Source organism: Calidris pugnax, unplaced genomic scaffold (assembly GCF_001431845.1).
Source record: "Calidris pugnax isolate Ruff unplaced genomic scaffold, ASM143184v1 scaffold70, whole genome shotgun sequence".
In the NCBI taxonomy this organism is placed as follows: domain Eukaryota; kingdom Metazoa; phylum Chordata; class Aves; order Charadriiformes; family Scolopacidae; genus Calidris; species Calidris pugnax.
Genome location: NW_015090862.1, coordinates 3,909,509 through 3,932,581, shown reverse-complemented (window position 1 = coordinate 3,932,581; position 23,073 = coordinate 3,909,509). Strand labels below are relative to the sequence as shown.

At 41.5% G+C, this 23,073-nt stretch overlaps 2 protein-coding genes across 2 annotated transcripts in view; one reads left to right on the top strand and one right to left on the bottom strand.

Annotated features, from left to right (window-relative positions):
- Window positions 1–612, top strand: part of FAN1 (FANCD2/FANCI-associated nuclease 1) — a 32,919-nt gene extending 32,307 nt beyond the window's left edge. Inside the window, exon 13 of the mRNA XM_014944489.1 lies at window positions 130–612. Within this exon, the coding sequence (XP_014799975.1) occupies window positions 130–267 (138 nt within the window). The 3' untranslated portion in view covers window positions 268–612. The remainder of the gene's footprint in view (window positions 1–129) is intronic.
- A 694-nt stretch (window positions 613–1,306) lies between these two features.
- MTMR10 (myotubularin related protein 10) overlaps window positions 1,307–23,073 on the bottom strand; it is a 38,776-nt gene continuing 17,009 nt past the window's right edge. The window contains exons 6-16 of the mRNA XM_014944488.1: window positions 14,731–14,821; window positions 12,133–12,307; window positions 11,628–11,715; window positions 11,359–11,447; window positions 10,276–10,406; window positions 10,080–10,149; window positions 9,814–9,884; window positions 8,835–9,004; window positions 7,344–7,514; window positions 5,856–6,038; window positions 1,307–5,355 (exon numbers count right to left, since the gene is read on the bottom strand). Coding sequence (XP_014799974.1) covers window positions 4,756–5,355; window positions 5,856–6,038; window positions 7,344–7,514; window positions 8,835–9,004; window positions 9,814–9,884; window positions 10,080–10,149; window positions 10,276–10,406; window positions 11,359–11,447; window positions 11,628–11,715; window positions 12,133–12,307; window positions 14,731–14,821 — 1,839 coding nt within the window. The 3' untranslated portion in view covers window positions 1,307–4,755. The remainder of the gene's footprint in view (window positions 5,356–5,855; window positions 6,039–7,343; window positions 7,515–8,834; window positions 9,005–9,813; window positions 9,885–10,079; window positions 10,150–10,275; window positions 10,407–11,358; window positions 11,448–11,627; window positions 11,716–12,132; window positions 12,308–14,730; window positions 14,822–23,073) is intronic.

Here is a 23,073-nt window from a genome sequence, read left to right as displayed (position 1 = left end):
GTTGTGCTGAATCTGTATTATTTTTGTTGCTAATAACAGCCATAACAGAACACTTGTACTAGTCTGTGGGAGCCATGATCTTTGAGTTCCTCCACAGCCCCACTGCTGATCATCTGCATTTCTTTGCAGCTGGTGGAAGTGAAGGGTCCCAACGATCGCCTGTCCCACAAGCAGATCCTGTGGCTGAGCGAGCTGAAGAAGCTGGGTGCTGCAGTGGAAGTTTGTCACGTCCAGGCTGTTGGAGGCAAGAGTCAGCGCCTCAGCTGACACTGGAAGTCCTCATCACACGGGTAACGTGGGGGTTTTAAAGGAGCTGGTATGACAGACACTACAGGGTGCTGCTTATTAAAAGTAGTTTATTCTAAAATTCTGGTTTCTTGGCACATTACTGTTGTTATTCTTAGCACAAAACATTCTTAGGAATAGTGTGAGAAGACTCAGTATGACTGTCAGTCCTGCCTGTCACACTGTGTTCAGAACAAAGCCTTTCTCTGCCATACACAGTTCCTAACTCACTCGATGAAAGGTGATCTAGGGGTCTGCCCAAAACAGCTGCAGTCGCATGGTACCAGCTGAGAACATCCTCCACAATAAAAAATGTGGTGCATCAAGTCCTGATCTTTTCCATGTTGTCTGTGTAGCCCGAGATCATTATGTTGCATGAGGCTCCTTGAAAGGCGCAAATTTAGCACCTTTCCAGGGCTGCCAGACCCACAGTGTGGGTCTCTAACCCTCCCCACTTCGCATTATGTATTGCAGTGTTTCACTTTAATATAAAAAAGGATACAGCTGGGAAATGACAACGCACAACTTTTTTAATGTGCTGCTGTCTATGAAAGGATAGTTTATTTAACAGCTCCTTCTCTTGTGACTGTCTGTATTGTCTGTATCAAGGGGGAATAGCTCTGCTGGTTCAGTCTCACTGAGTGCCAGGATCACGGCCCTCGCTTGCAGTATAACGTCATTCATTACAGTCAGCTTTCCCCACAGAAATGGATGTGTTTTCTCATACAGAACTAAGTCAGTACATTGAAATGGAACCAAAAAGATGGGGTCTCTTTTAAGACACCAAAATCCTGTGGGTTTGTCTTCATTCTCATACTGAGTAAGTTTTCCTGATACCATGAGTTCTGCTTACCGTACAAACAGCAGACACCGTAATGGAATGTAGTGAGAAATTAAGATGATTTGCACATCCTGTTTTTTTATTAATCTTTCTACAGCAGTGTCCCTGCTTTTCTTGGAAAAAACAAACACACACACCCTATTTTTTTGGTTAGAGGAAGCAAAAGAAAACCACCTGAAGTTCGCTGTGGAAAGGTATGAATTTTTATTTAGTCTAATTTACTTCACATTCACAACTCAGCATCAGGATTTTATAATCGTCCTGGCACTGCTACTTTACTCAATAAATCATTATCAGGCACAAAGGTTTTAGTTTCAGTTGAAATAGTGAATGCTAAACCATCACAGCAACAGCATTAGAAACCTACTGCCTACAGCAATTTGAGGTACAGATTTCTGTCTCTTTACGTTAGAGGCAAATTTAAGATTTCGTCCTTTGCTTAAATCTTTGTTAGATTTTTTTTTTTGGTTTTAATGTCTTTCCATCTGAGAGTAAGCCAAAACCTTTGCCCCACTTGCTACATTTTCTTTAAAAATAGAAGGCAGTTAATCTCAAAGTGGTATTGCGGGCAGGTGCACGTTGAACACGCGTGCAGGCCTGGGTACACACGGACACACAAACACACACTTCTCAATGCATTTCTGGAATGAAACTTCTTTGATACATGGCAGTAAATGGTGAATAGGGTTGCACTACCATGATCGCCAAGGCTACAACACCCCCTACCTCCCAGTAATTAATGACGCTGAAGGGACACTTCAACCCTATAACCAGCATTCTCTCTTCCCCCCACGCGGTCTACAGTGTAGTACAAAGTCATGATAGAACAGCCAATAACAGCCAAAATAGTGCACGTTTTCTAGAAACAGACAAAAAAAAGAGAAGATTCTTGGTAGTTTTTCTACAACACCAAAATGGCATTAACAGTATCTTGTTTTAAATGGTGAACAGAAATTAAAATTTGAAAATGTGTACGTATATATATACACACACACACATATATACACACTTGTATGTCAGTATTCTATACAGAGAAGTTAAAGATACGTACTTGCACCCCAAAATTGCTTCTGAAAGTTATTAAAGATGTTACTGACTAGTAATAAGGCAACTGTGCAGAGTGGAGGATATATTAAAATCAACATTTAGTACCTGTCTTTAAAAAGTAAATTAAAAAAATGAAGGTGTTTAATAGGAAGAAACACCATCCACAGGCAGGTGTGCACTCGCACAGAGACAGGGCAGTTGTGCCAGCTCCTGGGCAGCAGAGGCCCCTCCGCACGGGGGGAGCAGAACCTCCCCTGCCATTTCCAGGGCAAGGGGGGGCTGGAGCCCTCCCCCCACCCCAGCTCAGCCTCGCTGCCCAGCTCCCCTTTCTCATCTGCGTAGAAGTTATTTTAAAGTCGGTTTGGCAAAGAGATATTTAGACAGGTTTTGTTTATTATGAAGGCATATTATTTTTAACCCCCTCCTGTGCTATATATATAAAATACAAAGACCATCTGCAGCATCTGTACACATCTTAGAGCTGAAATGTAAAAATGTCTGAAATCTCCTTATAAAAGACAATCCTGTTTAAATACAGTACCCATTTTTTCCCCCAAAGGGTACTAGCCTAAACGTTTATTTTATGTTTTATTCCACCAGCTGCCTGCGTGGAGTAATTTATTTACATATTTTTTGGTACCTTTAAACCAAAAAAAGTTACACTTTTAAGGAAAAAAAAAAAAGAAACACCATAGTTTTAAGTGTAATTTTAAAAAGGAAAAAAAAAAATCATCGGTACCAAAAGACACAAAGCACACAGGTTGAGGTCTTTTATGTCAAGTATCAGGCCAGGGAAAGCAGTAAGCTAATTAAAAAAAAAAAAAAAAAAAATCACAAAAGCAAACTAATACAAACATTTGAGTAATGAACTGAACAGGGCAGATGACTGCTCCAGCAAGCTAGTAAATAAACACAACTGGTTTGTGGACCATTTAACATGCTCAGCCCGTCTTGCAGCATAATTAGGCAATTGAGGTGAATACACGTTTTTTCCTCACAAACAGTTGGCCAGACCCAATCTGGCTGGTTGGGTCCCACCCCGTGGGCACAGGGCTTTGCATAAAACCGGGTTTGGGAGTTTGGTTGGTTAGAACAGGACAGCACCCCCCTCCCACCACCTCACCTTCCAACGGAACCGCCCCGAATGCAATGGAGGTCTCCAGCACAGAGCCACCACCCAAAGGCCACTCCAGGTGCGTGTTCTCCAAAACAGATACTTGGACAACCTCAGACAGCCAAACCCCACACTGTGACTCAGGCTGTGCTGAAGCCCATTTTGGATTTACAAACAAATGAGCTCCAAATCCCTCCAATATACTGGGTATTATCATCAATACAGCTCTTTTAGCTCCTGGTAATTGAGAATAGCTGCTAATTGGTTCAGCAGCATCGGTGTTCTACACAGAAATGGGCTAATGCAGCCTGGTAGGAGAAGACAGTCAACAGAAGCCTTGGCCTGGGAGAAGGACACATCACAATTCCTCTTTACTCTCTTGCTTTTCTCCCTGTGAAACCTGAGGCTTTTTCTGGCAGAGCACCCAGGGGAGAGGCAGCAGTTACAAGATTTTAGAGCAGAGGAGGCTGCTGCATTACGCAGCGGGAGGCTGTTGGATTTAATTCCCTCCCGGGCGGTGCCTGTCCATTGCTCTGTCCATCTGGCCAGACAGGTATGTAAAATGGTGGCACCTCTAAGCCCTCTTGTCCCCACAGCAGGAAGAACCTGCTGTCTCTGGAGCTGGCTGCCCGTTATGGCCAGGAATGGAGAGGGGGAGGCTTAAGAAGAACTTACCGTAACAATCAACTGTAAAAGGTTGGGGGGGTCAGCTGCATTACAGTGATCTCGTGACCATCTCCTCCCAAGTAAAGGCACTTCTAAAGCTACTAGGACACCGTATCTACAGTAAATGTTTAAGGTTAACAGTGCATTGTCCTGAAGTCAGTTCCCATAGTCTGAAGTCAAGCTCATGACAGAACACAAATCTAATTGTTAATGAATACATTGTGGGGAGAGAAACAAAAGGGAATAGCCCCCCTCCTCCCAGATAGACACTGTATTAACACATATGTAGGGTGATCAAGTCGCAGCTCGTTAGTATGTATGTAGGTATGTATGTATGTATGTATGCATATAGGTATTCTTCCTGAAGAGGCAATCTGATAAAATAGTTTGTTCCCAGAGTCAGCCGTCAGTCTGCACCAAACTACCTCCATTTCCCAAACTGGTCTGACACAAGAGTCGCTTCAGTCACTGTCTGGGAAAAGATATTTCAAACAGACCCTCATTTGATTAATGACCACACCAAGCCCTTCAATTAGCTAATGAAATGCTCCATCACAGGTAATGAGCCAAACCACAAAGATGCAGAAGGGGACCAGAAACCCTCGCAGATGAAAACTACTGAATACAAAATTGTGCGATTTGAAGCATGACTCGCTTTGCGTTTAAACATTTGTGCAAAACTTACGTACTGTTTGTATATAAAAATTATTACAGCTTTCAATGCTGCGTTGAGCAGTGTTAACTTAGAAAAGACAAAATGATATGCTGCGTTCTCCCCAAACCTTTAAACCGTCACATCACCTTAGTCTTCATTTGCAAGCGTCTCAGTGGACAGCCAGATTTTGGCACCACTTAGAAATTTGCTTAAAGGTGTTCCCAGAATGCTCCGCCTGCACAGGTTCCCTACAGGAGAAAACGGGAATGAGGAGGAGAGAAAGTCTGGGGGCCCAGAGGTGTCATTTAAACTGTTTGCTCTGAAGTACATCCTGCTTTGATCCAGTTCCGAGCAGTTGCCTTGCAAAGAGGAGTTGCTTTTGCACTGCCGAAGATTGCGGTTTAACATGTCTACTTCATCTGCCAGCAAAGAGACCTTGTGGAAAGCAGTGATGAACCCACCGTGGTTGATCTGGGCCTCGGGAACCCAGCGGAAGTAGCACAGTTTCCACAGTTTTATTTGTGTTCCAGAGATCCGGGGTAGGATTACGCCGTGCAAATCAACAGGCTTTGCAAACCAGTCCCTGAAGTACTGTTCCATACTGTTACTGTGACTCTCCGTCTGCTGTAAAAAGTCCGGTTTCAGTTTTAGTATCAGAGAGTTTCTTCTTGGAAGGAACTCTTGCTCGCTGATGATTCCGTTTTTTAATGCTGGGGGGACACCTCGCAATGTGGAGCTGTAGTTTTTCTGCAGAAAAGAAATACCGGTAATTTTCCAGCTTTATGCGCATTTGAACAGCAGATTTCCCTGAGAAATGGTGTGACCTTTAACAGTTCTGAGCTCGTGAGTCACTACTGCACAGCTCATGGGCAAACAGTGTGGCCACCTGCAGCCTTTAAAAAGAAATATATATGTTTTCTAGACTTTCTAAAACAATGAATGATTTAATTAATCAGTATTTACTGAAAAAACTGACAACCCTAGGAGAAAAAAGTGTCATGCTACAGCTTTTCTATAGGTGAAGTAATGCAGATGTTGGCAGTGAGCTCAGCCACATCAGAAGATGTTCTGGAACACAAGGCTCAACAATTGACATCTTTACTTCAAGAGAAAATTATTTCTCTAGGCTGGGAAGCTGAGAGGTAATGCTCCTATTGCTAAACTGAGGGTGTAAAACACTCTATAACTAAGTCCTTAAGCATTAGCACAGAAACAACCCATTCCCAGACAGACAGCTCCACAGTTACCTTTGAGCGTTTGAAAGTTTTCACGGCTCCATTCTGTACACACGGCGCGCTCTTCCCGACGTAGAAAGGGTTGTGAAAGAGCAGGCGATCCCGGCTTGTGAACTGAAGAGACCAGTCCCAAACACAAGGAAATCTGAGGCCTTTCTCATCCCCCAGCTGAATATTTTTGCTTATGGCAAATTCCTGCAAGAAGTTAACATTCGGGCATATTAAACATCAAAATAAGCTTATTCACAAATCTTAATTACAAGGCAGTGAGTAACAACTGGGCAAAGAAAGCCAGGGATATAATTTAGAGGTGGCTGCAGATGAAAGCAACAGAGCAGCAGGACAGCCTGCTGCTGGGGAGAAGAGCTGTACCCTGGCTGTCATTCCACAGAATCACACAACAGGTTGGGTTGGAAGGGACCTTAAAGATCATCGAGTTCCACCCCCCTGCCCTGGGCAGGGACACCTCCCACCAGACCAGGTTGCTCCAAGCCCCATCCAGCCTGGCCTTGAACCCCTCCAGGGATGGGGCAGCCACAGCTTCTCTGGGCAACCTGTTCCAGTGTCTCACCACCCTCACAGCAAAGAATTTCTTCCCGAGATCTAACCTAAATCTCCCCTCTTCCAATTTAAAATTGTTCCCCCTGATCCTATCGCAGCACTCCCTGAGCAAGAGTCCTTCCCCATCTCTCCTGTAGCCCTTTCATGTACAGGATGGGGCCATAAGGTCTCCCTGGAGCCTTCCCTTCTCTAGGCTGAACAACCCCAATTCTCTCAGCCTGTCCCCACAGCAGAGGGGCTCCAGCCCTCTCGGGGCACTCAGGTCTAATGTTTACTTAGCAAAAATTACTTTTCAATAATATTAAATTGTTTACTTATCACCCCCCCGACTGTTATTTTGAGAATACACTAATGGTTAATGCTCTACTTCTTTGTAAGGTAGCTACTGACAACTTTAAAAGGAATATATCTAACAAATAACTCAGTTTTACTTTTACAGGCCATCAAATGTTTTCTACACACAGTTCTGATAAATCTGATTTTGAAAACTGGAGCTTAGGCGTTCAGTTTCCTAAATAACTCCATAGTGCATTACCATTTGAAGCTCATGCAGGCTTTTTCAACTATTTAAGCAATTATGTCAAAAGATTTCAAAGTTTGCCTGAAGTGTGAAATTCTCTTTGTTGCCTGTCACTCTACTTTATCAGTTCCAGATACAAATCTGTTTCCTAGAGGAGTACACATAATAATGTACAATAACTATGCTTTTCAAGAAAAAAAGAAAAGAAATTCAATGGACTTTCTTCTTGAATAGTTACTGTCTATGCACAGATCACCCGAAAGGACGTTCTGATCCTGTTTGTCTGGGGAGCTGAATATTTTGCCCTGAACGGAGTGTGACATTTTGAAAAACACAAAGGAATACCATTTATTTGCGATTTCCAGAGGGCCGTACTGAAGCCTCTTGTTTGGAAAGCAGGTGTCACCCCTCATACTCACAGTGCTCTCCTTGACTCGCTGGTGAGGGCAATTGAAGAGGAAAGTGCCGAAGAGTGAGATGCGTGCGCTGTCGTACAGTACGGTCAGGTACGTTTCCGAGAACTCGAAGGCGGCTGGGTACTGCTCCAGCAGCTGCCACACACAGTCCAGGAACATCAAGAACAACGGAGACTGGGAAAAGAAACACAGAATTGTTAGATTTAACAGAAGCTTTTCCCAGGTCATACTGATTTCTTTGCAGTTAGTGCCCCATTAGAGCATGCAGCCACACCTCTGGTATGTTCCTTAACCAAGTAAATTTGGAGTATTGGTTTTTTTATAATTTCAAGCAACCGTAACCCCCTGCATTCCTGTTTAGCCACTTTCAGAGGCAACTGTGGCAACTGGCTTTGTCTGCATTACCTTTCCACAGCTTCCCCTTCTCTGTAAGAAGCCAGTCAGTTCTCTCCTGGGATCTCTCCACACTCACGTAGCTGCAAAAAAGCTTCCTGCCCTCTTGTATGTCCCTCAAAATTTCCAAATCAGTGTTTGCATGAGCCTTCCTTGCTACTTGACCTTATCTTCACAACGTATATACCTCCTCCTTGTTTGAAGTGACTGGAGAGCTTATGATTCAGCCACCTTAACGTCTCACTACACTTTCTAGCCCTTCCCACAGTGGCCCATCAATGGCAAAATTATAAACTATCACTTACATAAAGCTTTAGAAATATTTTCCTCTTCCCAGTTTCACTCTTCTGAATTTCCTTTCCTAGAGTCAAAATACCTGCTTTCCCATTATTTCCCCCTTGGTATTTCAGTTGCTTTATCCCTTCGTGCATCTCCTCTGCTGGGTGCTCAGTGTCCTCAGTTGATCTGTGGGCTCTGCTCTGGGGATATTGCTTTTCTGGGACTCTGGGGCTTTGCCCCTGAACCAGGCTGCTGACCTGGGGGGCCTCTCATTTTCCAACTGTGATTACAAGTCTCTCCTTTGCAATGAAGAGCCCAAATAAGATTAGCTGGAAATAGTGAAAATCAAGCACTGTGCTGCCCTCTGTTAATCCCTTTGGCAGCTGTCACTCAGTTCACAAAGCTGCAGCGCTTCTCCATCAGCTCAGTGCTTTGGGAAGTTCTGCGTATTGATGTGACTTTGCATTCCAAAACATAGGGATGCAAACAGATATGAACAAAACAAACAACCCCCTTGGTACCGCCCCCTTTGCTTTCAATTTAGAAGGTGGGCTGTGCTAACATTTGTAACAGTGGGACCTTCTCCTGGGTAACACTGAGGCAACAGAAAAACCCAGCAACATTTGATTCCCCTGGGGTTTCACTCATGCTCATGTGGCTACAAAGGATAAAGAAAATCTCTCTCTCGTTTCACTGGCATTGGTTTCATGAGATTTGAAAGTATAAAAAAAATATTTTTGCTTTTAGATTTCAGTGTGAATAACTGTTCAGGCTGCTATTAACCAGCTGCTGTTATCACATACAAACACAATTCACTCTTACCTCTTTGTCAGATCTCTTCAAGTGGTTACACCTATCTAAAAACTGGTATCCTGCCATCACCCATTCCTTCTGTATTAAGCTTTGAAATCCAACGATTGTTCGGAAGTAGGGATCCAGCATGACTTGAATGAGAGAAGCAGCAAGACAGCTCAGGTCCCGTCCCTCTTCCTCTGCCAATAACACACAGAATGTATGAAATATGTAAGGTATATAGGCACATATACAGAATTAGATCTCAAAGAGCAAAAAGTGGCAACTAGGTCTATTGTTTTTCTTTGAAATTCTTTTAAACCATGCTTCTTGCTGCTGTAATTGTTCTCATAGTTTCAAACAAAACTAGAAAACACCTCTTTTTTTTAGCCTGAGACTCGCCCTACAGAGCTGTTGCTGCAGTGACAGAACAGCAGCGCATTCACCAAGAACAAATCCCCACCCAAATGCCTGGTATTTAAACCAAGATGCGATGGGAAGGAGGGTGTTCATATTGCTGGGAACTTTCAACATATTTTCCACCCTGAAGCAGTATTCGGAATGCCATTATGTGAGTGCGATATATCAGCTGAACTTCTAAAATCACAGAAATGACAACATTTCTGATCTCAATATAAGCAAATTTTTCAGTGTCTTTTTTTTCCTGGAATATCTGTTTGCACTTACACACCAGCAGCCACTGTTAGGAAGATGTTTTGTATACAGGATCTGATACTGCTTAACAATTAACACAGTACAAAACTTCACCCTAAAGTTTTGATTCTATCATACCATTATCAGAATAAAAACCACAAAGACTCAAAGTGAAATATTCCTTTGATGCTACGGACTGTACTACAGTTCAGATACATAAAATTATTTTCCTTTCTAGTTCTTCAAATGCCAAGAGTATTTAGAAGTGATGGGGTTTATGTATAAAGATTTGATTTTATCTGAATGTGTTTATCTACGTGATCCTACTAATGCTGAGAATGACAGGTTGTGTTACCTTGCAGAACTACAGAAACATGCTTACACTCCATCATGTACACCAGCTCAGCAGAATGCTTAAGAAATGACCTAGACAGGAAAAGAAAGTGACACAACAGTTCATGTCAACAGGTTCACACTCTAGAAGAAACAAAAATTTGGGCTCTCTGTATTTACCTAACTCGGGTATTAAAACAGAGAATCCTACAGCTGATTCACTGCTTATTTACACTGGTGAAAGTTTTTTAACATCTCATTAACTATAATTTTATCAACAGTACAAACCTAATATACTCCAACCAGCGAGTATTTTCCAGTGAGGACAGCCACTTCTCTTCAGTTTCTTCAAAAGGCTCTGCAACAAGGAAAGTAATTACATTGCAGAACAACATCAAATAGCTCTTCCTGTTGGCCACATCTATTAGAATTTGCGGTATTTCGGGAAAATTAACCACCATGAAGGAAGGCCAGTGCAGCGTACCGTTAACACACAGCTGTTTGAGCTTGATATGGGCAGCCTGGATTTCCTGGATGTTGGGGAGACACTTGTCCAGATCAGATTTGTAAACGTCACTTCTCAGGGGGTGGCTTCGAGTTATTGCGTTACAAATCCTAAGTATGAAAAAGAATCACTCATTTTATTATTGCAGAGGAGAGAAACAGTCTTTCAAGAAACATGCCACAGTGTGTAACTGCAAACAACTAAAACTACAGAAAACGTGCACTTTATTTTCTATTTTATATTCAGGAGATACACTGCTTCTGCCACAAAGGTATTAACTATTTTTGGCATTACTAGTTACAAAATTAAAAAATAGAAACACTGGGTGATTAAAACAACACGTTTGGGAAATTAAAATCTGAGGCTGACTTACAGTTAAATAGCTCTTTAATTTTCCACAATTTTTAGTAAGACTTATCTATGCTAAATAAACAGATCCCATATAGTTTATACAGACAGAAAATCTGTCAGGGTTTCAAATAAAACTCAGAGCTGCAGCCTCAAACACACCATGCAAGTGTTTGTACCACTACAAAAAAATCACCCTACAAATTAAATCAAAGAACAAAAAATCCCAAGCTAGTAAGCTATTTATCTGAGGCTCTAAATGCCTTCATCTTTCATCAAGGACAATGAATGACAAATATTTCACAGAAATGCCATGTGCATTGGGCCACTAGATCTATAGAACTGCATTTCCCAAGGCCACAAATAAATTAAGGAGGTAAGAAAATCTCCACCAACATAAGTTGTATTACAGTAACATCAACAGCAAAGATCTATTCTTCAGATAAAAGTCTGATCCTTTTATCAATAAATTCTGCCATGTGAATGACTGGCTGCCTAAAAAATGGAATCCCTTAAAATTGTTCAGTATTTGAAACTGAAGTGGACCTTGAGCAGAAATTGTGCCCCAACTCTATTCAGAGAGCAGTTCCTCAAAAGCTATTGCACGATGTTATGGAGCAAGTACCCTCTCAGTTACCAACTGCTGCTCTCTGCTACAGTCACCACTTGTTACCTCATGTGTCTGATTAAAGAATACCATAACTAATCATTTACCTTTGATCAATTCTTCTTTGTTGCAATACATCTTTAATGTTGGCCATTCTTACAAGGGCACTCCCATTAGGGTGATTCCAGGACCATAACTAATATGGGGGGAAAAAAAAACCATAAGAAACAACAAAATAATGCAGGTTAATGTTATTCCATAGCATTTTTATCTTAATGCTACACACGAAACTGCATTAACCGGCATATGTTAAATAGCTTTAAGATTAATATTGTACAGAGATCAAGAACAGTAACAGAATAAAGACCACACTTACCGGCATCCGTCTCCCAATGAAGGAGTAGGAGTACAGCTTAAGGTCTTGATCTGCTAAAGAAGATGGGACCACAAAATATTCTGGAAGGCTTGGGGAGAGAACGATACAAATGGTTACTTTTCCCTACCTATTTTAGCAGCTTTTGTCTTGCTGCAGCACTGTCTTACCCACCCTGTTAAACTATAACACCCCAGCCCCCAATACCGCAGGCTGCCCTCTGCACCAGCACCCTGTTACCTACCCCTGGTGCAGCTCAGGTCTTGCTGTTTACAAACTGCATGTTTCAGAGGGAAGTACAAAAGCATGAAAGCGACAGATGCCAAAAATATGACATTTCCTTTAATGACAACACTTGCAGGGTCTTTCAGCTGAGGGTCCCTCTGGAGAGCGGGTGTGTAAGAGGTGAAGCGCACAGTTAGGCAGGAGGGAGGCTTTGGTACAGGAGACAGGAAAGGACAGAATAACTGCCTTGGTTTCTTCTACTTGCGTTATAAGGGAGACTTACCAAGTGGATATCATATAACCTTCATTGACTGAACAAACTCTCCACTCTGAAGCACCTGTCCTTTTGATTTCTCTATCCCAATCAGAGTAAGTTTCAAACAAAGGTGTCTGCTGGCCACTGGCACTGCCGATGCCACCACCACCTCCTCCTGGGTCTATTCCATTCACCTTCTTTGCTAGGAAAAGAAAATTCATCAATGCGTATTTAAAAAACAAAAGAGAAAAAAATCAAACTCTTCACCTTCCTAATTACGAGAATGAGCCAGCAGCAGCAGCAGGACTAATGTTACCTATTTTTGTATTACAACAGGTCAGTGATTTAATGACAGCTTGGCGATACATGGAGATATAAATGTATTTTTTGCTGTGATTTAAACAAAAAAGCAACATTAAATTGGTATGTTGTGCTGCCTGGCAGAAAGCAGGACATACCAACACTCAGGAACAAATGTTATCTTCAGTCACAGGATTCCTCTCTTCAACATGAGAAAGTTAGTGATGTTTTACAAACATGAAACCTTTATAGGCTACCTCTTAATTAGGGAAAGCAAATGAAAAATAACATCATTTCAACAGCTTTTCCTTAGAAAGTACTGCTGTATTAACAGCAAATAAAATAAATTGAGGGCCAGGTTAAAAAAATATATATATTTATACATATATTTATTTATATCCACAGGAGAAGATGGCCTACCATTTTGTGGCTAGGGACCAAGAGGATGACATAGTCTGTCAGTAACAGGGAAGAATCCCCTTTGCTGGTCATTCTTTAGGTGCCAAGGGGGCAGTCAGCTGTGCCAAAGGAGACTACATTTTGTTTCTTGACACTTGGAAGTATTTTTTTAGATGAAAGTGAAATAAACTTGAGATTCAACCCTCCTGCCTCCCCCACGAAAGCTCCTCGCTTTAGCAGGAGCCTGTAAAGCTGTAAGTGCTGCCCAAACAAAGCAGAAGACAGCCTGAGGGCTCTGCTGTCACCTCTGGCACTGCACAGCTCCTGTATCTATCCACTGCCTTCTCGCACTAGTACACAGGCTACTTATGCTTTTCAAAAGAAAATTGGACTAAAATCAGGATGAAGTAGCTGTTCAAAGATAGTATAGAGAGAAATATAATTACTGCCCAAAAGGTTGTAATTGTATTGTTCAATGGCAGGATATATAATTATCAAATATAGCCTGGGAAAAAAAAAAGATGTCTATATGCACCAGAGCAATGCAGGCTCTTTATGTTCCTCCAGAAGCACAAAGACAGTATTTCAACTTCTACCCTGCTGGGACTAGCAGGGACATGGTCATAAATCACAGCGCTGGAATTGTAAGGGCAAATCCAGAGATCTACACTATACACACCAGGGTTCACACCAACGACAAACCCCAACCAGCCCAGCAGCATTTCAGACTCTTTACCCCAGCACCTGCAGCACAGCACAACAACTGCCCTTTGCCACCCCGGCCTGCTGCTGCTCCACAGGAACAACACCTTTTACCCACCTGATGTAATTCTTCCACTAGGCATGTTTCCATACACCAAATGGTATTTTATGGACAGAGTAAAGGCAACTTTGTGATAGACTGACATTTTGTTCACACTCCCTTTAACATTTTATCTGCAAATTGGCTTCCTCCCTAGTACTTTGTAAAGCTAAAGAACATGGACCTTAATAATCACCCAAGTTTTATCAGGTAAGAAATCACATATTCAGTTATGTGCACCACATAACCACATGCACACTCATTCTTGTGCATTCACAGGGCAGTCATGTAGGCACCTGCATGAAAAACATGCATTTTTGTGTAAATTTGAAGGCCTGAGCTCATGATTCCACGACATCCAAATTTTGTAACAGGCAGATCAGTGGTTTTTAATGCCAGCTGCTGAGTAAATATTTCAGTACCACAGAACTACATCAATGGCACTTTCTCTGTCTGGAGGCTTGTTACGCTAGAACTGATGGCTTTCAGCTGTGTATTGGCTGGGGAACACTCAGCAGTGACCGCACAGCGTTACACTAGAAATCAAGTTCCAAAGGCATCTTTTTCAGGCTTACCTAACTGACAAGTTCAGTTGGAGATTGGCCTTGAGCAGAGAGGGTGTGCTCCAACTCAGCAGGGGTGGTGGAGGTTTTGAGTGGTAAGAACTGCCTAGTAAGCCTCTAGGAAAGAAGGTTTGGAGTCCCAAGCTGCACAAATCCTCCTGCAATACCACCAGAAGAGAAACTTATTCCCAAAAGAAGGGCAGGTGAACAAGCCTGCCTGATGGGAGATTAGCTGGGTACCTACAGTACCAGTATAGACATACAGTAGGAGGATCGAAGCGTGAATTGAGAAATACGAGTATTCATGCTGACATAAGTGCTGACATAGGTAGGTTTGGTTTGTTGCAGACAGGAAAGACATTTCTTTTGATTTTGGTCGTTAATGTCTGTCTCAATGAGTGACTTATAACCGAAAGTAAGAGGTTGGGTGCAGGACGAGCCAATTGTATTATCCCTGGAGAAAGCCTCAAATGCTTTTTGCCATTGCTTCTAGACAGAAGTCATACTAAAATTACATAGTATGGAACAGGAAAAAAAAAATCAAACTACTTTCATTCTTACCTGGATTATGATACATTTCCCCAACATACTCAAATGCAAAGAGAAGCTGAAGATCCGTTGGCTGAGAATAATGAGCTATTGCAAGGCACACCTAGGAAAGAAACATTTATTACTGTTAACTTATAGACAGAAAATTTATTGCCTTTATTACAGCATGAAATATGCAGAGCAAAAGTTAAAAATCAGTCTTCTGATGTTTTATTTCCATATTTTGAGAGAAGTGAATTATACAGTTGCTGAAAGACCATCACTGTAATCATAGTAGCTGAGTTCATGACCATCTCTCAAGAGTGATGAACTGATTAAGGGCAGACAAAAGGTTTTGCAAGAAACATCAGACAGCAACAGCCAGCCCTAAACATGATCCTCTGCATCAACAGGGACAAGCAAGGGCTTGGAGTTACTGAGCCGTGCCTGCCTACCTGCATATCCAAGTAAGGAGAACAGAAAAAGAAGAGTACAAGACACAGGTGGTGACCACAGCACAGCAAAATATCATTTGCAATTGGTATTCTGATTTGTTTTGTGTTTTTTGTTTTAGTTTGTCGGGTTTTTTTTAAATAAAGAGTACTTATCAACATAGCATAAGAACCTAAGAGTGGCCATACTGAGCTGGTTCAAAAGGTCCAACCTAGCACACTGTTCCTAACAGCAGCAAGCAATCCATGCTTAGGGAAGAGGGGAAAAACAGAGCAAGCATATAATGAAATTTTATCATTATATTTTTCAACAGTCCACAGTTCAGGCACTTCCTGTAAAATCTGGTATCAGTATTCAACAGCATTTGATAGATATTTCTTCTATAAAGTTGTCAGTTGGGCCAAGTTTTTGAAATGCGACTTCCCTTTACAAAAGCCCTGTTGATTCTTCCCTAAGTAGCACATTTAACCAAAACTTTGTATCTGATTAAATTTTTATTATCTTTTCCACTAGTCCACCCCCTACAGGCATCAAGCTTACTGGTCTGTGCTACCCAAAATTCAACCTTCAAAAATTTCTGGTCTTGGAAGGGAAAACAAGTGGTTGCTCTTTGAAGACTTCCAGGACCTACGTCAATCCTGCATCTCATTAAGCTGTATTCCAAAATTATGAAGGGCACCAATGAATATAAATAAAAAGCAAATCGTTTGGTAATACGGAACAGCTTTTCACCCCAAGTTACTTGTTACAAGTAATTCACAGTGGGAGATGTTTTCTTCATGTTAGTCCCTTGTAGTTTGTTTGTCAGCTGAACGGGAGGCCAAAAATGCTCCATCAATTTCAACAGAAAGTGAGTTTTTAGCATAGGGCCTTTTGCCAAGTGTGGAGGATCTACAGTTAATTAAACATGCCAGTAATCACCCCCCTCCCAGTCTCAGCTGATCTTGAGAACCGAAACATCAGCCAAACTTTCTGAGGGCAGCAAAACGTCAGCCTCATTTAATTTTGACCCAGCCCCCGTCGGTTCTGTCCCAGGTGACTGGATTTCATTCACAGAGAAACCCACACGTCAGTTCTTGACGCCTGCAGGTCTATGGCAGGTTCCAGCACTGCCCCTGACAGTCTGATGTTTAGTCAGGTTTAACCAGGCTGAGTCACAAGCCCTGCCCTGGAAAGGGAAACTCAACGGAGATTTAAATAGAGAAAGAGATGTCTCTTTTAATGTGGATACTCACTGCTGAGTACAAAAGATTTGACAAAATCCCTACTATCCAGAAGAATCAAATTCAGGAAAAAAAAAGCCCTTTAAAGTAGAGATTGGCACTATTCTCCAAATGTTAGGGCTTGATTTGGAGTCTTTAACTTTGCCTTCTTCCCTCAGTACTTGCTTCTCCATTTTCCTAAAATGTACCTGTCTTTTTCTAAAGAAAATATTTTATGAAAAGAAGGTTATAAACCACAAAACTCTATTCTACATGTTCAGATACAGAAATTCCATGTGTCGAAGTTTTTAATTAGAGACATTGTATAACTTCACATTATTACCAACTAAAATTTTTCCTTTCCATTTTCTTCCTTCTCTCCAGCTCTCCATGAGGTTTTGCATTTAGCAATACGTTGACACAATTTATTCACTGTTTAGCAGTTTTGGATACTATTCTTAAAAAAAATTCTGTGCATTCACAAATTTGTTTTCTGTTAATGAAGGAAAGTTTTCTTATTGTCATAGACAAAAATGAAAGATTTGCATATTTGCATGACACCCAGCTGAAGGAACAAAAGGGCCACTGGAAACAGTCTCGCGTGACTTTTCAAGTGAGCATTTATAAGCTGATTTCCAGGATTTGGTACAACTTTTAATAACTACCATGAAGTAACTGGAAGCCATGCACATTTTATTAAATCTTGTGATTTAAGTGTACCAATCAAAGCTGAAGCAGACGGCTATTCCATAATACTTGGCCGTTTCTGACAGACTACTTTTGCCCATCATTCACAATGAAACAAAATGGATATCTGTGTACATACACTTTCTGACTTCCATTTTTGTATGTAACTTTTCACTACAGTAACTGATACTAGCAGAGCTACTCCTCATCTTCATTTATGGAGTGGAGGATGAAAAGCCAATGCTAATCTGCTTTCAAGGCTCGAGGATGAGCTGCAAGACATTAAAAAATTCCATTGTGCTGCCAAGTAACACAATAGAAATACAGTAAAACCTATTTTTAAAAGCAGCAGCTGAAATCTCTGTCATTTACTTGCCACATTTGAGAAAGAAAGTATGTGAGTGCTTGTGCTAAGAGGGGTAAAATTGTGTGGGTGATGGTAAGCATTCACATCTGGTTCCCAAAAATAAGATCATAGCTGTGCTTTTAAACCCAGCGGCTGAAAAATGCTCCCAGGTGTTCCACAGAAGAGACGTAACTCACAACACCAGATACTCCATGGGTGAAACAGCCACCTGTGGGTTAAATACAGGTTCAAGACCTCTATTTCTGTTCTTAAAGAAAAAAAATACAATATTTATCCTGCTATTGTCTTCATTTTGGCATTTTAAACAAATTTCACTCATATACACACTAAAAAAGTATTAAAGACATACTAATTTTCAGGTTTTTCTGCATTAAATCCATATAGTAGTTTCATTGTCTGAAAGTTCCAAAAGACAAGCACATTCCACAGATCTCGGCAGATTATCATCGTAAGTAGAAAGTTCTTAAATTGGAAGACAAACATGTTTTACAGGAAATGTTCTCATATCAAACTGAAAAATGTTTGGTATTTTTGCCAATTTACAATTGTGTAAAGCTGAAGATATTTCGGCTCAGTCAAATAACAAGAGAATAGGCTGCTTGTTGGAAAGTTCATTTATTAAAAGCAGTAAACACAATGGCTGTAATTATTTCATAGTACAAAGGCCACTTCCCTGTGTCGGTGTCCCCTGTTCAACCCCTGTCTGAGAAAAACAAACGCTACTTTCAGGGCAAGCCATCCTCTCCTTCAACAGGAATTTTACCAAGGACAAGACCTTCAAAATAGTGCCAATGCTCTTGGAAAAGATAGTTTTGAACAGTCACGTTTAAGATGTGCTAAGTTAGCACCGCCCTGCGCTTCACCTGCCCCCCCGAGCCAGGCTACCTTCTCTATGAACACACTGAAGGACACCATTCCCTTTGCCACTGCCAGTCCTGTTCTGGGTAGACACCTGCAGCAGAAACCAGGCAGCCAGGGCCCCATCAAGTCCCATGGACAGAATCTGTTCGCCTTCCCAGGCAGGAAATCTTGGGAAAATCAGTTTCCATTCAATAAGCTGACAAGACTGTCAGCCCCAACCATCATGCAGGTTCTCCTCTCCACTGAGCTACAAATTGTCTATTGAGAACTGCTTTTTTTTCCCCTCCTTCTATAAAAATTCCAACACCAGCTATACATAATGGCTAATATAGCTTGAGTACAAGTAAATGACACGAGAGGAAAAAAAGCACAAGGCTTTCAGAAGCTGAAGTAACTTTTTACATATTAGAGTCCTTATTTTTACAAGAACGTGTCTGAATTCTAACTAGAGGTTTCCTTAGCCTTAAGACAAATATGACAATACATTGCTACTTCTTAGAACTCCTTTAGATAAGTTTTTCTTCTGAAAAAAGTTTTCTTCAGCCCTTCCAATCCCACTCCAAAGACCATATAGATAATACTGTCTTCTCATGCATTCCCAGAGTCTTGAGATATTACCAATTATTTGATCTGTATAAACAATTAGAACAAGGCAATACAGAAGTTTGGCTGGTTTTTTCAGGGGGGCAGGGGAGGGAACATTACAAAGGGTCAGGATCATTTATCCAAAACTCTGAGTTTCATATTATGCTTCATAACAATTAAGAAAAACTTGTTCTGCTCCATCCCAAGTGTTATGACGTGTGAGAAGGCTGGTTTTGATTGCACAGGAAACAAGATTTGAGATAAATAATTTCCCTTATGTTTTGATTAAGCATGTGTTTCTGAAACCGCTCTCACACACATTTAAAAAAGCTTCCCGAAGGACAAGAACTGAGGGAGTTCCAGAAGAGAAAGGGACCGAGAAAATGGAGATATATTTAGGAAACAGGAGATTATAGGGTGTGTGCCATTCTGGGGCATTGCCAAGATCCATATGTGTGGTGAGGCACACGCCATCCATCAGCTAACAGTCATGAGATCTAAAGCCTCTCCTTTTCATACATTTTAATTTCCTAGCTTAATGTTAAGTATTGCAGTGGCCAGAAGTTAGCAGGAGCTTTCAGTTTGACTGTTTGTTGTGATTTTTTTGGAACAAAATCATTCCTTTTCCTTTAAGGAATGTGAAATGCTTCTTCTTTCAGGCTGCCTAACTCAAGACTTCCCCAGCTTGCTTACCCTCACTTCCCCATCCTCCGCTTCCTCCCACACCCATCTGGCTTCCCTTCCTTTGGAGACTCTATAGCTTTATTTTAGAGACAAAACAGAATTAAACTGCTAAATAGTGATGACTGTGAGTTTCCATTCCCTCCATTATCCCTTAACTCTTGTCTCCCAAATATCCATTAATAAAAATGAGGAAGGAAATATTTACTTGACTGATTAATGTTGACAGTATTTTACTAGCACGTATTGGCTGCAACTAATGGGGAAAGTATTTTTCTAATAGAACTGATTTTTAAGCTTCTTCATAATAATTTACACCAAAATAAACTACTTCCCCTCAGAATTCAATGTGTTCTTCCAATTTGTTTCTGCTTAAAGGCAGAGAAAGACACCTCTGAAAGTTCTACCATCACCACGCACCTGGTCCCTGTGTAATCACCTCAGTCAGACTGTCCACACCTGCAGCCCGACTGCTCTCCAACACACAGCCTTCTTTCCACCCTTTGTAAAAGAGACTCAGGATACCCTGTGTTCTAACCCTCTAGCTTAATTAGCAAGGATTAGTCTCCCTTATGCCCCATTCACCAAATACAGACGCTTCCTTAGGAACAGATTACATTCTCTTTGCCAACACCAATTTCTGTAACTGAATGGTGTCGAGTATTTCCATTGCATTCAGGGAACTCGCATGAAACAAACTACACCACTGTATAAAGTTAGCATCTGTTCTCCTTGTAACTATTCCATATATTTCAAGCTCATTTTTAAATGGTAATTATCAAGTGTATTGTTTTTATTTCTTTAACTGTAGCTCTAAAGAGAACACTTGCCAGCATCTGGCAGCAAGTTAGAGATGTTTATACTCCCATAAAGTGTATATTCTAGTAGGTAAATACTGCATTTTGACCTACCAGTGCTTTATTCATCGGGTGATACTACTCTGTATTACCAGGATGACAGTTAGTTAGAAATCTCCTTCCTCTGATTTGTGTAGCTGACTAGTTCTGCAAAGTTTGCTAAAGGAAGCTATTTATGATTTATAAAGCACTAGCATGCAGGTCTCTTGCTTTATAGAGCCGAGACTGCAATGCTAACTGTAACATCGCCTTCCCCTCTGCTTATCTTAAAAGCAAGTGAAAAAAACCTTATTCAAAAAAACTTCAGTCATGAAGACTTCAGACATGATTTTAATTATAGCCTGCACAATTCACCGATTCCATTCAGAAGTTCTGAGTTCTGCAGTTTTTCAACACTAAGCACCCTAGAAAACCTTCATAAAACACATAAGCACAACCTACCCCGTTCATTTTTCACTCAGGAGGTCCTCATATCTAGCTTCAAAATGAGCATAAGCAAATTTGTGCAGAAAACAATGTAGCTGACAATTATTTTGGTTTTTCGCAAAGAGGTGACTGGAGATTAGGTCCCCAGGTAAAAAGGAAAGTGGAGAAGCTGGGGAGAGTCCAGCGATGGGCTACCCAAAATGATGATGGTCCTGAAGTACATCTTCTGAAGAAACTAGGCTCATTTAGCTGTGCAGTAATGATGCTGCAAGAAACCTCTACCAGGAAGGTAGTTACAGACTCAGTCTTGCCAGGTGACACAATGGGGAACTCATCTTGGGACATTCCAGCTGCACATCACGAAAACCATTCGGCACTGGAACAGGTTACCCACAGAGGGAGAATGCTCTCCATCCTCGGTGGTTCTCAAGATACAACTGAACAAACCCACAGCTAACCTGACCTAATCCTGGGTCCTCTGAAGAGGAAGGCAGACCAGGTGATCTCCACAGGCCCCTCCTGGTCCGTTCTCTACTACAACCCACTCTCGGTCAGCAGGCAGTGCCAGCACGCTCAGCCCAAGAGAAGAACAGGAATTCCCTCTCATCAGAGCTCAGTCTTGGTCCTCCCTACAAATGTCATGCTCACACAATTATTTCCAAGCAGACAGGTACCAACGTTTTCATGCACAAAGAGTTGGATGTAAATATATATATATATAAGTGGCCCTTCAAAACTGTAAGGAGGCCTGATCACCTCTCTTTTTTTCTAAACCTCAGGACAACCTTGCTAATATGCACTACTTAAAGGGCAGGAACAGAAACCAGATAAAAAAAACCTTTCAAGAGTGTGTTGCTAGGATGCCATTTCAATGCCAGAACAAAATAACTCCATTCAATATGCTGTGTAAGACCACTCTAGTTGTGTTCACCAGCGTCCCAAAATAATTTAAGCAAAATCCTGCTAGAAGAAACCTGATCTAAGGACTGCATAGTTTTAGACATTTGCAGTTTAATGCTAACAAAAGAATGTTATGATAGAAACATTAGATTAGGTTACAGAACCTTATCTCCCTCCAGTAAAAGTGTGCCCCTGTGAAACACCCACACAAAGTTGCAGTAACCTACTTGATGCATCAAAACTGCAATAGTACCCACACAAGTTTTCTTCCACCCCTCTGTGAGGCCTTCTGGCATTTGAAAATGGCAAATCTTTATAACCACAGATTCAGATCCCTCCGGATCTCTAGAACCAGCTGTTCTTCCTATCAAAAGAAAACACGTTGGACCATGTAATTACAAATGTATAAAGCAGGCGCCTTCAGAAAAAGGTTTCACTTTTTGCTCCTGCGTAAGTAAATGCAGCACAAAAAGTGTTAATGAGATGCTAAGTTTCCACTCTCCTCCTCCAGGCTAATCACTCTTCTTAGCTGTGACAGCCAATTAGAAACAGTTGCTATAAAGATATTGCAGCAGTCAGGCTGCTCCAGGGAGATTTCAGAGAAGCTGAGAAAGGGGAATTGAGTGCTGAGAGATTGCCAAGCGTGAAAGGTTACCAACAGCAAAGGCAGCGGGCAGGGAGGGACCGAAAGGCCCAGCAAGGAAAGGAGAGTTGGCTTCGTTACTGGGCATCTGCCCATGGATTCCTTTGAGAGGGTAAAAGGTGAGGAAGTGATGAACTGGTTCATTAGTTCCTCAGCTGATAACTGCAAACAGACGTATGTCTGGACAGATGGTTCTGAGGACTTAGAGGGTTAAGCTCAAACTTTATCCTACTGAGAAGGGGAATTCTTAAGCTCTGTGAGCAAATTGGGTCATTCCTTAGGAAAGGGCTGCTGTGCCCCACCTGGCTGAGGAAGGGTGCCGGGGTGGCCAGGGGGGCTCTAACTCAAACAACCCACCCCACTGCTGGATCCAGGAGGAGGAAGCTGGTGAGCTCATGCTGTCACAGACTAACCATCTCTGATCAGAAGAAACTCACCTGGAGTTTACCATGGTAAATAACACTGCACGAGTTCGTTGAGGCTTATGACAAGTGTTAAAGCTAGGGAAGGAATGAAATTTCTAGGAATGTACAGACAGAAGTAATTCCTCTTGTTATCACAGTTATTCCTTTTGTTATGAGGCAAGCAAGTCTTTTCCAAGAAAATGTTGAGAAAGAGCAGATAGTTTTATGTAGATTAGAGAAACTGGTCATTCCAACGCCTCTCTGGATGACTTGCTGTGTGAAGCAAGTAAGAAGTGTATATTTAAGATAG